Source organism: Parus major, chromosome 1A (genome assembly GCF_001522545.3).
Source record: "Parus major isolate Abel chromosome 1A, Parus_major1.1, whole genome shotgun sequence".
Classification (NCBI taxonomy): Eukaryota; Metazoa; Chordata; class Aves; order Passeriformes; family Paridae; genus Parus; species Parus major.
In genome coordinates this window covers 11,458,701-11,472,336 of record NC_031773.1, presented here as the reverse complement: position 1 = coordinate 11,472,336, position 13,636 = coordinate 11,458,701, and the positions used below count along the sequence as shown (strand labels likewise).

Sequence of the window (13,636 nt, the reverse complement as noted above, 5' to 3'; positions counted from 1 at the left end):
GTTAGAGTCTGAGGAATATAACAATTTAATTTTCCATCTAACATAACCTTTTCAGAACAAAGGATGAGGCAGATGGGGAAATAGTCTTGTTCTGATTGTTCTTTACTGAGCATCTGTTTCTTGTTCATGAGAGTCATGCTGAGATTGCTGTGCAGTGACAGTGTGAAATTTGAAATGAGGACTGAGGTAGAGGAAAGTTAAGAACTACCTACCTCTGAGTAACTTTTTCAAAATGCCAATAATTGGTTCAAGCATCATTCCTGCTTGTTTAGAAATGTCATCATGAGCCATAGGGATCTGCCTCCAGAAAGCATGATCTAATAGTACTCAGGGAGAAGTGATCATGATCAAACAGGGAAAACCACAATCCTCCCCTGCCACAGGACAGTGGGTCTGCTTGCCAGCGTATTTGAAAGCCCTGAAAGGAATTCCACAGCTTTCTCCATTTTTGGATTCTGGAACAGTGCTTAGTGATTATGACCAAGTACTTAAGTGAACAGTTAAAACCAAAAAAACATCAAATTGCATCACAGTCAGATAAAGGATTTTTAAAATATTTTTTTCCCTCTCACTGGATAAACTAAACCAAAGGGAAATTTTGTAAGGCTAGCATTTCAGAACTAGTTGGAAAACCATAGAGGAGTTACACTATTATCATTGAAATAATGCTTAAAATATTCTATAGAATGTGTATTTTTCATGTTTTCTAATGTTTCTTGTTTTTTTTCTTTCATTTTAACATTACAGTTCTTTTTATATGAGTTGTTCTATTGCCTACTACTTCTGTAGGATTTGAATGTTTATTTAGAAAGCCCATCTTTAAAATGTGTGATTATGTTAAGGATTGTGGGAGTAGCAACTTAAGGATCAAAGCATTTAATTAGTTAATTAAAACACAGGCAGAAATGAGAGAATTAAACAGACATTTTCTAGCCCATTGTAACAGAACAAGGCAATCTTTTCTTTGACTGTTATGTTCATACATGATAATAATACTGGATAAATTGTAGGCATGGTGCTTTTTGTATAAAGTCACAGTAATTAAGATTTTATCCACATGGCACAGGCAGTAAATATTTTTGTTAATGAGTTTCAACATATTTTCATAAAAATATAGAGAATCTCTTGTATCTAGCTGAAAAGGTACCCTGTTATACCATTGACATTCTCAGAGCCCCACCTAGAAAGCTTAAGATCTTTGTTCTGTTTCTGAAGCTGAACAGTATTGACGGAAAATTTTCTGCTATTAGACACAAAACTGGAAAGATCTGAGGGATAAGGCAATTGCATGTCATGCCCAGAATGTGTTACAGCATTCTGTCACTTGCTGTAGGTTACAACACCTGTATAAGAGAACAAAAGCAACTGAGGAAAAAAATTTGTCCCTTATGTTTCTTGAAATCTGCTTTCCAGGGGTGTCAGAGAAGCCTACATGTAGACTTCACCAGTTTTCACCATCTGTGTTCCCCCTGCTCTGGCTCCATTGGGAGAACTCTCATTTTGGCAAATTCTGGATTCTTCAGATGTATCAAGCAACAAAAAAGGGGCCATCACTTGGGGAACAAATCTGAGCTATGTTCTTTATTTATTGAAGAAGAGATGATTGTTTACATTTCCTGAGTACAAACTTGTGTAAATGAAGAATACTATAAGTTACAAATGCTGTTATTTATTTTAGAAAAAATGCTAATTCAGGAATATATTAATATAAGTGCTTTTTTTTGGACAGTGGAAAATTAAAAGAAAAATAACATGTGGAATCACGCCATCAGTGTAATGTGCCAGACATCTGAAAGGATGTCACAATTCATTTTATGGTTCTTGACAAACACAGAATACAAAAAAGATAGTCCCATGTGCCCCAGAGAGTACTTCCTCAATTCTGAATGTTGATTTTCAAATTTCTGGTCTCAGTGTATTGCCAATACTGGGATCACAAAAGTGTTTCTTCAAAATCCTTTCTGTGCTGCAGACAGCGTTCTGCCTTGCAGGCTGGATTCCACAAATCCAATCAGCTCTGGGAGAAAGAATTTTAAAGTAGTGTATGTGTAGCAAAAAAGGCAAACCTGAATAAAAAACCTGTGTATTCCTACTCTTCAGAATAAGAAATTACAGACAGATTAAATGAAATGAAATGAACTTTGATATTCTTGTAAACATTTCATCATTTCACTGCAATTATTTTCTAAATCTCTGGGGACAGATCTTTAGCTGTGGTTTGCTCCATGTTTGTTTTGTTGTACTTTCATTTCAGATCATAGTAAACTATTATGCAATCAAGAAAGAAACCCAAAACAGTCATTTACATATTAGACTGAGAATTCCTACAGATAAGGAATTATATTTTTCTTGTTTACCTAATTTTATTTACATTTATAATTTATTTTTGCACTCACTTCTGACATGTATATGCAAGAAAAGTAAGACATTTATAGAATGATTATACTGAGTCATGCAGGAAAAGTCTGTCTTGCAGAATTTGTAGGATCTAATATTCAATAAACCTCAAAATAGTCTCTCACAATTAGTTTGAAAGATGAGGTTTATTGGGGCAAAGAATACAGTATTAAACTCCATATGTATCCTAACATTGATTCTTAGACCAAGCTGTTCACTCTTGAGCCATTCTATTAAACATTGAAATTCCAAGTGAGTTGAGAAAGCAATTGTTTTACTAAAATAAGCAAGAAATTTTTTATTTCTATACCTTATCTTTAAGAGTACCTGAAGTTTCATGGAGAATCCATAGGAGCCTTAGAAAAGAGATTTAAGATTTTATTGTCCTAGAAATGAAGGAAAATAAGAGAAATACATATGATTGCAGTAAGATCTAAATGTTGATTAATTTTATTTGATTTTATCTGAATGCATATTTCACACTGGAACTTTCTCAGTCTGATGCCTGAGATCCATTATCCAGTTTCAAGTTAAAAATCAGTTCAAGTGAAAAAGAAATTAGAAACAATCTGTGCAGAGGTATTATTATTATTAACTGCTTCCGCATAATTTGGTTTGGCTTGCGTGGAGAAAAACACCAGATTTTTGCTATTTGTGGTATTAAATGTCTATGTTAAGCAAACAGTGGCTTTCCAGATAGAGATTAAAAGTCCCTTAGACTGCATTTAACATTATGCAATCCTTCCTGAATTCCAGAAAAAGGCATGCTATTTCTGTCAGGATTGCTGAGTTTGATCTGCTCTACCTTCTACCTACAATCTCTCCTTTTGAGAACTGGATTTTCACTGTATTTTAGGCATCTAAGATAAGGTAGTGCCTAGAAAATTAACTTAATATACCTATATAGCAATTAGAGAGTGGGAGAGGTCTCCAAAGTTGATTCAGACTTGTTTTGGGATCTTTATTGCTCTTTGCTATACTAAGATTCCCAGGATTCATACTTTGCTGTCGTGCTGCTTAAGAGCCAGCAAGCAAGACACCTGTTGCAGTTAGGTAAACTCTTGCTTGAACGACTTGGTCATGTCATGTTAAAGCAATTGGTGCCTCTTGACCAGCAGAAAGCACAGGCTTCCCAATACATCCCTTAGACAGTTGCTTGCGTGATACTCACCATTAAACTACTCCTTTCATACTGAAGGTTTTGGGATGAGGAAATGAGACAGGATTATGTCACATTGCATATATCAATAGTGAGTACAAAACTAGATACTGGACTACTGAATTTAATATTCCATCCAGAGAACTAGCACACATCTTTCCCTACTGCATTTATCTTCTGATCACTACCAGTAGAGAAGAGGATTGATTGCCTTTGCCATAGTAGCCCTACCCTGCACCTGGTTGTTTGGCAATCATTTGGGGTGGGCAAATCCAGCCTATCCATGCTAATGGTGAGGTTTGCAGTACTATCTGCAGATCCTCCCTGATGTGTTGCCCACATCAACCACATTCCCAACGTCACTGTGTCCTTTTGTCCAGCAGACATGTCTCAGTTGGACATGGTGTGAGAGCCTGGAGTTCACCAACAGGCTCTACATGCTCTGACCAGCTTGTGGTTATGAGATGGTTCTTCATAATCCTTTTCTGACACCTCCTCTGCAGCCTCACAAGATTCTGCCCGATTCCTTCTACATCTGCTTCTAGAGCATAGCTGTTTCTGGAGAAGCCTGATCTAGGGTAACACAGCTGCACAATATCAGTCCCCACCTTGAGCATAGCCAGCTGTCAGAGGGATGGAACTTGATGGGATTTATATCACCATGCATTACGTGTAAAATATTTCCCCCATTTATTTTGATTGTAGGGTTTTCATTCTGTCATTTTGCAGGCTGTTACAGACCCACTGTAGAAAAACAAATACGCTACACTTGTCCTGAACTCAAAACACACAGATCATTTGCATCCACAGTGCTCAAAGTGCCAGTGTGTATTATGAGCCACACCATATTTTCTGCCTGTGTGTCTGTCTTTGAGATCTGCACAAACACTTTAAGAATATATTTGACAGACATGAAGCCAGTTTCCCTCTAGGGCTGGCATCCCTCTGCACAAGGGAAAATTTGCAGAGTGCCACAGTCCTCTAAGAAAGGACATTTAACATCACAGCATTTAAAACAATTGACAAAGAATCTGTTTAAAAAGCCACTTCAGCTTGAAAATAGAGCAAGCCAACCTGGGCGTAAGATAAAAGATGAGGCATTATGCCAGAATAGAAAAGACAGTCTGCCTTGGTTATAACTTAAAATCATTAAAAAACATCTCACATGCAAAAGGAACCCAAACATAAATTTTCAGAAATAGGAGCCTGAAACCCAAGGTGTGAATCTCCTAACTCAATGTAAGATAGAAGTCAAGTGGGCTTGATTCTAGTTTCCAGTGATAAGTAGAGTGGGGACCAGTCAAGTGCTACAAGGGCAAGACTTGAAGTGCAAGTACTGGGAGCATCTCTTGGTGCACTGTTACTGTACTCTGGTGTAATTGGTGATGGGTTGGCTTGCTTTTCTGTGACCATCTCCTGTCTGCTAGTGATGTCCACTGTCAGGCATTTATACCCAAAGCAAAGCCTGTGCCTTACAATACTGCTCCCCTTTGGCAAGGCAACTAAGCACATCAGGCTTCTGCAGCAGCTGGAGAGGTGGGGCACTTTTTTTCTATGGATGTTTGCAAATGAATTCCTGAGGCTGTAGTCTGAGCTGCACAGTATAGAACCATATAATCATTAAGGCTGGAAAAGACCTCTAAGACCCCCAAGTTCAACCATCAATTGTTATATTACACAATTTCAAAGCCCTGGAAAACAGTAAGATTGCTACATGCAAATATCAGGGACACTACTTCATAGGGAGGAATTGTTCAAATCTATATTTTCTGTAGAAGCTAAAAATAAACTATCATTTACATAGCATTTATATGTCAAAAGAAACATTTTGTATTCCTGAGAGTAAACTGACATCTACTGAATTTAAGCAGTTAAAGAATTGTCTCCCTGGACTGATAAAAGGAGTAAACTGAATTGACAGATCCATCAGTTCATTTTTAATTTCATTGAATATTGTTGCACTGTTAGAGTACACAGAGTTGTTGTGGTCCTGCATGAAGGAATGTGTGAGCTTGATATTATTGTGACTGCAGAGAACCTTTCCTTGTAGCCTCTGAATCTAACACACATTTTACTGTGGATTTAGAAAGATACAATGAAGATATTTTATTACATTCCAAACTTCCTTCAAACTGAATTTCAGTATCTACCACAGGTGAATAAATCATAAGATTGGGAAAACAAAGGTAGGATAATGACAGTAACATTCACTGCCACTTCCATAAATGGTGTCAGCTGTAGGAAATGTTGATCCTGACTCTTGCCTTTATAGATTACACATTTTTTTAGCAGGTCCTTTGCATTATGTTGTTCGAATTTCAGAATAACATGTATACCTCATGGATCTGTTTTTCTTTTACCAAGATTAATGCATTTCTTGTTTTAGTGATCATCTAGGAGTCTATGGTAAGATGTTAAAGCATTGAAAAGATCTCAAGCTTTCCCTGTACTGTTTTTGTTAGGCTTGCTAATTTCTTGTGTAAATTTGAGCTGATGTCTTCAGAAATACTGCCAATGGCTGCAATTGGATTCAAGATTTGCTAATCAGCAAAATGTTAACTCTTACAGACAGATATATTTAAGTTAGAAACTGAAAAGAAATTCTACTTTTTGAGAAACTTTAAGATGTTAGAACTGAGTTATCCTCTCAAATATCTTCAAAGAAGAAAGAATCAGTTCAAGAGAAGTTCTAACCATAAGAATCTTTGTACAACTAATGTCTAATTATGCATATAAATCTTGCTCACTTGCAGTCACTGTCAGAAAACTTCAGTTGTCTTCTTTTTTCATTGGTATGTTTGAATTATGGTCTTCTAGTTTGTAAATGAGAGCATTTTATTTCATTCAGTGGTAAAGCAACTATAATACGTGGGGACAGCATTCTACTACTGATTTTGTATTTTTACAATTCTTTCAGATAATTGGAAATAAGTCTTTCAGCTGATTTCAGTGGGTATTTGGATCATGCTCTTAATGAATGTCAGATGTGTTACTTGCATCTTAAATATTTCAACACTGAATAACCAAAATACTGATTTAAGTTTCAAGTTGATGAGTAAATGTTGCCCATACATCAGGCATATTCATGTGGCTGATTGCCAGAAGATTACAGAAGATGGTGTTAAGATGATTTCATCATTGAAGCGTATTCTTGTACTGCATATGGCAGACTGCACAATGTACTAGATCACATCAGATTTCTGCAACCATTGCAAAGGGATTGTACTGAAGTTAATTTTACTTTTAATAAGTCCTGTTAACACATCTTTCAGGTCTAAAAAAAATTCTTAAAATACAAATATAGATATATTAATATTTTGAAAAAAATATTTTACACAGATAGCTTTTGTTCCTGTATAATGTTTTCAAAAATCCATTCATTGTTATTCCAGTTCAAACAAAATAAAAAATAGCAGTAGATGTAGTGTCACTTAATAGCCATGGCATATTATAGTGCTGGAATGTGGCTATGGATAAGAAAATGATAACCAAAGACAATTCCATTGTCACACTTCTCTTGAAACTTGCCTATTATTTAATTTTGTGAATATTGAAGTAATACTTTATTACTGTCTCATGCTAAGATATAAATAAAATTGTCAATTTTTTACAATTATCAAAAAAACATTGTAATGTAGGTATAGAGGAAGAATATGTTTTCCACTTAAGGTGCATCATATATCAGTAGAAACAAAGACAAATGGAAGGAGTTTCAAAGCTGCACAGTTGATCCCTGTTTTGTGGCACAGTGATAGAGTCAAGGGTGAGAGAGAACAGGGAAAGCAAAGCTTACTAACATTTCAAAATTAAAAGATCTATAAAATAATACAAAGAAGTTGGAATTCTTGTTGATCCTAAAGTTTCTGACCCCATGAGAAGTTTTAGGGATTCTGCTTTAAAGTGTAACAAACTTTTTTGTGCCTGTTGGTGTATAAAAATGTGATAATATTGCCTGTAGGAGTGCTGAAAATGCTGGAGCGATTCCATGATATCCTGTTGTTAGTTTAGCTGGGCAGGTGGGACAGCTGCCTGCATTTTCTGCTTTAACATTTAGCAGGCTGGGTTTTCCAGTTTGTCAGCCAAATCATGGACTGTGAGTGTGTTTGCACATGTCTACTGCTTCTACTACTAAAGAAAGGCTGGATTATCCTAACAAAGCTTTTTTAGCACTAGTAAAGGTATTGTGGAAATCCACACTTTTATCACTTTTCCAGATGCTTTCAAATGTTTCAGCATTAGAAAAGTTACAGATTTTAACACATCTGTTTTAACTTGTCTGGTGGGTTGACCCTGGGCTCCAGGTACCCACCAAAGCTGCTCTACCACTTCAGTGGACAGGACAAAGAAAATACTGCAAAGAGATTTTGGGTTGAGATAAGGTCAGTGAGAGGTCAGTCATTACCATCACAGGCAAAATAGACTTGACCTGGAGGAAAAAAATAATTTGATGCCAGTCAGATCAGAGAAATAAAACCAATTTTTAAACACCTTCACCCCATCCCTTCCTTATTCCTGGGCTCAGCTTCACCCTTGAATTCTCTGCCTCCCCACCTCAGTGGCACAGGGGAATGGGGATTCCAAATCTACCAAATCAGAATTCATAAATTATAGGAAATGACTACATATGAAAACTGAAAAAAAAAAAAAAAAAAAGAGATCATGATTTTTAGAATTAAGAGATGTGAGTAAAAACATGTCTAAAAATCGACACAGGCAATGTAGTGGCTCATCTCCCTGGTGCATTATTCCAGTTTAGGAACAATGGCATTCTTGTCCTCATGCATGATAAAGCAGTGTATGCCCTGTGTTGTTACATAGTTGATCAGCTGTGTATTCATGTCTTGATTATTTAAAAAGTTATGATGTGGCCATTTCAGCCCTCAAGCTCAGTGTGGTTACAGAATATTTACTTTATAAATTCAGTTGGCTCTGTTGCCAGGCTCAGCATTCCTTATGGACTTTCATAAAAAGTTATTCTGAAGTTGCATTTCTTAAATTTGTCTGTCCTCTTGAGTGAAAAGCAACTGCACTGTGAAATAACACCCAAACTGCCGCAGTGGCTGAATTATTGCAAAGTGACTTTATGAATACAGCTTCTTCTGTAGGTTGTGGTCACACAATGAGGCCCTGTGCAGGTTATCAGTTTATTAGTAGTGCTGGGACTTTGGGATTTGCAGCAATTCTTTGTGCTGCAACAAGCTATACAAGCCAAAATATGATTCTGTCCTACAGAATTCTGGGATTAATTTTTTATTCACCAGGGAGCACCAACGAAATACTAGGAATGCTCTGAAAACCTAATTGTATAGTAATGTTAAACATACCAGAGATCTGAACTTTATTGAAACACCCAAGCTGTAGTCAGGTCTCCAAATCTCTCAACTTGGCTGAAAGGTTTTCTATCTACTTCATTTTTATAACCTCTGTGTATAAGTTACCCATGTGCAAGATATGCAATTGATTAAGTGAAACACTCTGAGGAAGGTTAACTCTTCATGCAGGGTACAGAACAGCTACCGCACACAAATGCTGCTGATAACTTTTGCTGCTGCTGTGTTAGAATATCATTCTTCCTTACAATCATTTCAGTTTCTTAAATTTAAAAAAATATATTAGTACAAATAGTACTCAGAAACGTTTAAATAGGTTCTGATTCTTTCTAGATTTGTTTTCCAAGCTTTGTCTTCTGGAGTGGCGATCATTTCTGAGTGCTGGAACTAATCGAAATTCTCATTATCTCCAACAGGCTTTTCTGAAAAGCTCAGTCTTTCAGCCATTCCAAAGAGCATAATCTTTCTAATTAAGCTATTCATTATTCTGACTCTTTTGGGGGTTTAAAGAGCTAGTTTAAAAATACCATCATTAATTTTTACTTATCTTCAATGTTGGCTGCTGAATGCAAATTGAATATTGATTTGTACAGATTAGGAAAAGTAGTGATTATAAATATTGCCTATATTTCTCTCTTAGGGTCAGTGATGGAGTGTAAGTGGTGAGTGTAAGGCCTTTTGTACAAGGTTCTTCAGGAGGTAAGCTAAGAGAGCTGAGTGTTAGCTCCAACAGAGGCACTGCTCTCCATTGTGGTCTAGAAAACAATTGCCAATGAAAGAATAACTAACAAAGTATCTTCAATATGTCAAGCTGCTAAAACTGGAAAAAAAAAAAAAAAGCACTGAGGGGAGTTAGGTTAAACATTGGCAGGTCCTGCCTTGTGAAAGCTGTTTCTTTTGCTTTTGGGACAAACTCTTTGCACTGAACACAAATCTAAGAGAATCCTTGTCAATAGACTTGCCACAGAGACTATTCACTCAGTCACTGTCCAAACACAATTCTGACTAAGAACCTCAAAAAAAATTAAAATGTGAAAAAAAAAATAAAATTATACTGCCTGTATCTTTTATGGAGACCAGAAAGTAGTAAAAACTTAAGCTAAATAAAGAGAGTTAGGGAATCCAAGAAGACTTCACTTAATGTGCTCATTTAAAATATCACAAAATTATATCTGAATGAAATGTATGCTGCCTTGAATTTAGTCCCACAATTTTACAACAAAAATGTTTTTTTTCTCTTTGCCTGCCACAGCTAGTCTTTTGAAATGCTGTGTTTCTTCTTACTCTAGTGTTCACATAGCACAACCCATGACCTCGGCAACAAGCCAAGCTTTTTTTGCTTACTCTGTGTTGCTAAGGCTTCCAGTTTTCTGTCTCCCACAAGACATAAATTGACCATTTTAATTTTTGCAATTTCTGAGTGCTATACAAGGAAAAAAACTGTGGTTTTAGCTGTTAGCTGTATTTAAACATGCAAAATACATGCACATATAAAACAAATACATTAAATATTGAATACATTTCTTAGTCTTAAAACATTACTTGATAAAAGAAAATCTATCAGTCAATCTATCAGTCTGCTCTGTAAAAAGCTACTATTTGTATGCTTTGACTTTATATTATACATTTTATTAACATACAGAAGAAGTCACACTACAATCTCTTTCAACTTAGGATTTCTAAGTATTGGTTTAAAAATGCAACAGAGCACAGTGTTTCATGTACAATAATCAACACCCTTGTGCTGTGTTAATTAAAGAAAAATTGTAAAGCTCATGTGCTTTCCAGCAGTCTGCACAGTGGATCTTTCTTGCTTTTCCTGTCTTGCTGTTTAGTGTTTAAAACTTAGAAGGTGCAGCTTAGATTTGCACTCCACAGGAGAATTTTCCTTTCTGTTTTTTCAAATGACAGCAGAATCATTCTGCCCTTCAAAGCAGAGTAGAATTTCTTGCAATAAGGATGACATATATTTAAGGGAAACATAGTGGATAAAAGATACAATAGAGTCACATTTTCTTATATATTTGTGTCTCAGGTATGACTGACAATCAAAATGGAAGTTTTTCCTTCAGTGTTGGTGCCCTTATTTTCTGTTGCTTCTTCAAACATAGACATTAAAAGTCTAATGTTTGGAGAAGTTTATTATACTTATCTTGAGCCTACTTCTCAAATGAAAATTGGAAATTGAATAAAAGTAATCACTGCCTATGTTCAGATTTTGATATTGCATAGAAAGTTGTACATTTTCCATGAAAAAAACATGCCTAGGGAAACTTGTGAACACCAGCTAGAAAAAAGGAATTAATTCATGTCATGTTTAAGTTGCATGTGTACTTAAGTGTTTTGCTAAATAAGACAATCCATTAACAAAACCAAATATACAATGAAAAGGAAGTGAACTTCAAGCATATAAGGAACTGGCAGCATAATGAAGTTTCTGTACTTTTCTCATTAGGGCTTTGACTATATTGCACTTACTCTCAGAAAATACGAAACATTAAATTAAAAATCCACACAATTGCATTTTAAATATTTTCACTCTGTAATTTTAGCATTCATCTTTTTACATTTCAGAAAATATTTCCTTCTCTATTCAAAACAGATTTGTTTTAAACAACACATGCTTTTTAAGTCTCAGTAACATTTTTTGGAAGTAGAAGGACATCTGATTTTGTCATTCCTGAAGTAGCTGAGATTAGTTTCTTAAAACTATAGAAAACTTAAAATAATCTTAGAAATTAAAAGATTTGCAAGTTTGAGATATTTCTTTAAAAAGTAAAGCATCAATGCAATGACAAAGTGAAGATTTTGAGTTCTTTAAAAAAAAATCGTTTAAAATCTTTGGGAAAATTCCCTTTATTTTAGCTATCCTTCCATCCCTCATCATTTTACCTCACATTTTACTCCTCTAAACTCCTTGCAATAGCGACTAGAGTGTTTTAAATTGTATGGTGAACGTGTCCATGAATGCAGAGGTAACATTACAAAAGTTTTAGATATCATTGTAAAATTATTTACAATATATGCAAGGGGTCTGACCTTCTATTACAGAGATGGTAATATTAGCACTTAGGATTAAAATCGGTCTACCTTATGAAAGTAGACTCACTGGAACTGCTTCCATGAGTTAGAGAAGCAGTTCTAGTCACAAATTTTATTCTCACACTCTCCATATGTTTGTTAAAATGTCTTGATTTCTCCCCAGTGTCTGCATGACAAGGCTCTGGCAGCTTAGCTCCAAGGGTGAGTCTGAGAGCCTGCAGCTGCCCCACTTCCCTCGTTCCAACACAAGCTGCTGGTGCATATGGCCTGGACCACCCATATTCTTGGGACATTAGAAAAGTAATTAGGTATAAAAGTGTCAGAACATTTGAAAAAAATGTCTTTGGTCAAGCAGGATTTGGACAGAAAAACATAGCAAAGAATAATAAAATAAGCTTAGTTGACTCCTGAGTTATATAAAGCATCCAGCAACAAAAACAGTAGATGCCCTGACATAGGCTCAGGCAAGCTTAATATCGGGGTGAGTTATATGCAACATAATAATGAGAAAGAAAAAAAATATCCTGAAACATAAAATACAGTAACAATATTTTAAAAATGGAAACAACTCTGAAACACTTCTGAAATCAAAGATAAAAGGACGAACAAAGTACACAGAGAAATATCCTCTGCTTCTCTTTCTTTTGCAACAACTGTCATGCATTAAATTTGCTGTTGTAATTATCTAAGGCCCCATTCTCTCTACTGGCTGAATTGCTGCTGTGTGTGTAGTTCCTGTTTGAAGTTGAGGATGCTTTGTAATCACTGGGTACTCCAGAGTAGAGGTTATATGAATGTATAAACACTCGGCTCCATTTTAATTTCTTATGTGTTAATGATCTTCAGATCCTGACTGAATATTTACCAATATTTTAATAATAAGTTTCTAAATAGGGAAAAAAAAACAACCCTGCCTAGATAAAAGTGGCATTTTGACTTTTCAAATAATCTAGAGGAATTTTTTTTCACTCTTGGTGGGATTCTGAATCTGCAGTGACTTGAATCCATAGCCTGACTTTACTTTTTGGTCTGTAAGAAAATAAGAACAGTAGGACTGAGGAATTAATTGCACTTGATTTCTAAAGGAAACGATGTGACAAATCCTACACACTCCCAAGGCAGGGAAAAGAAAAAGTTAAAGTATATTAAAGTGGGCTCCAAATTCCAGTTTCCTTAGGAGAATGGAGAAAGAGATGATTTAATCTGGAGACTTAGAAACTTAACACTGCATAAAAACAGGAAATACTTAAACAGAGTCATTGTGATCAATAGCAGATGAGCCAGCACCTGGAGTCCCAATGCAAATCAGCTGCAATTAAAAGTACTCAGCAATGTTGAAAATTAGGCTTGATATTTTTTCAGGATATTTAGCTACAAAGGGACTCCTGTTATCTGGACTGTCTCAAGAAACACTGGCAATCATAGTTTGTAAGCTATGATCTGGTATAACCACAAATGGTGTTAGGTATAGAAATTAAATTTTATAGCATGCTTTATACAGGGGGATTTCCACACTGCAAGAGAAAAATGTCCCTACAGTTCCTCAAAAAGGATCTGACCCCCTTTTATATTAGATCAGGTATTAGAAACAGTACAGCTACATTTGCATAAGAACTTACCCATTTTCCGGGAGGATTTTACTATGTGAATCTGAACTTTGTTCTGAGACATTTGTATTTTTAATGATAAAATTAATTTGCATAGTAGG

The 13,636-nt window shown here is 35.6% G+C and overlaps 1 protein-coding gene across 1 annotated transcript in view; it reads left to right on the top strand.

Annotated features, from left to right (window-relative positions):
• The window catches only part of FBXL13 (F-box and leucine rich repeat protein 13), a 60,402-nt gene that overhangs the window by 28,437 nt on the left and 18,329 nt on the right, over positions 1-13,636 (top strand). Inside the window, 3 exon segments of the mRNA XM_033514360.1 lie at positions 6,047-6,128; positions 6,541-6,735; positions 9,527-9,654. Of these exon segments, the coding sequence (XP_033370251.1) occupies positions 6,047-6,128; positions 6,541-6,735; positions 9,527-9,654 (405 nt within the window).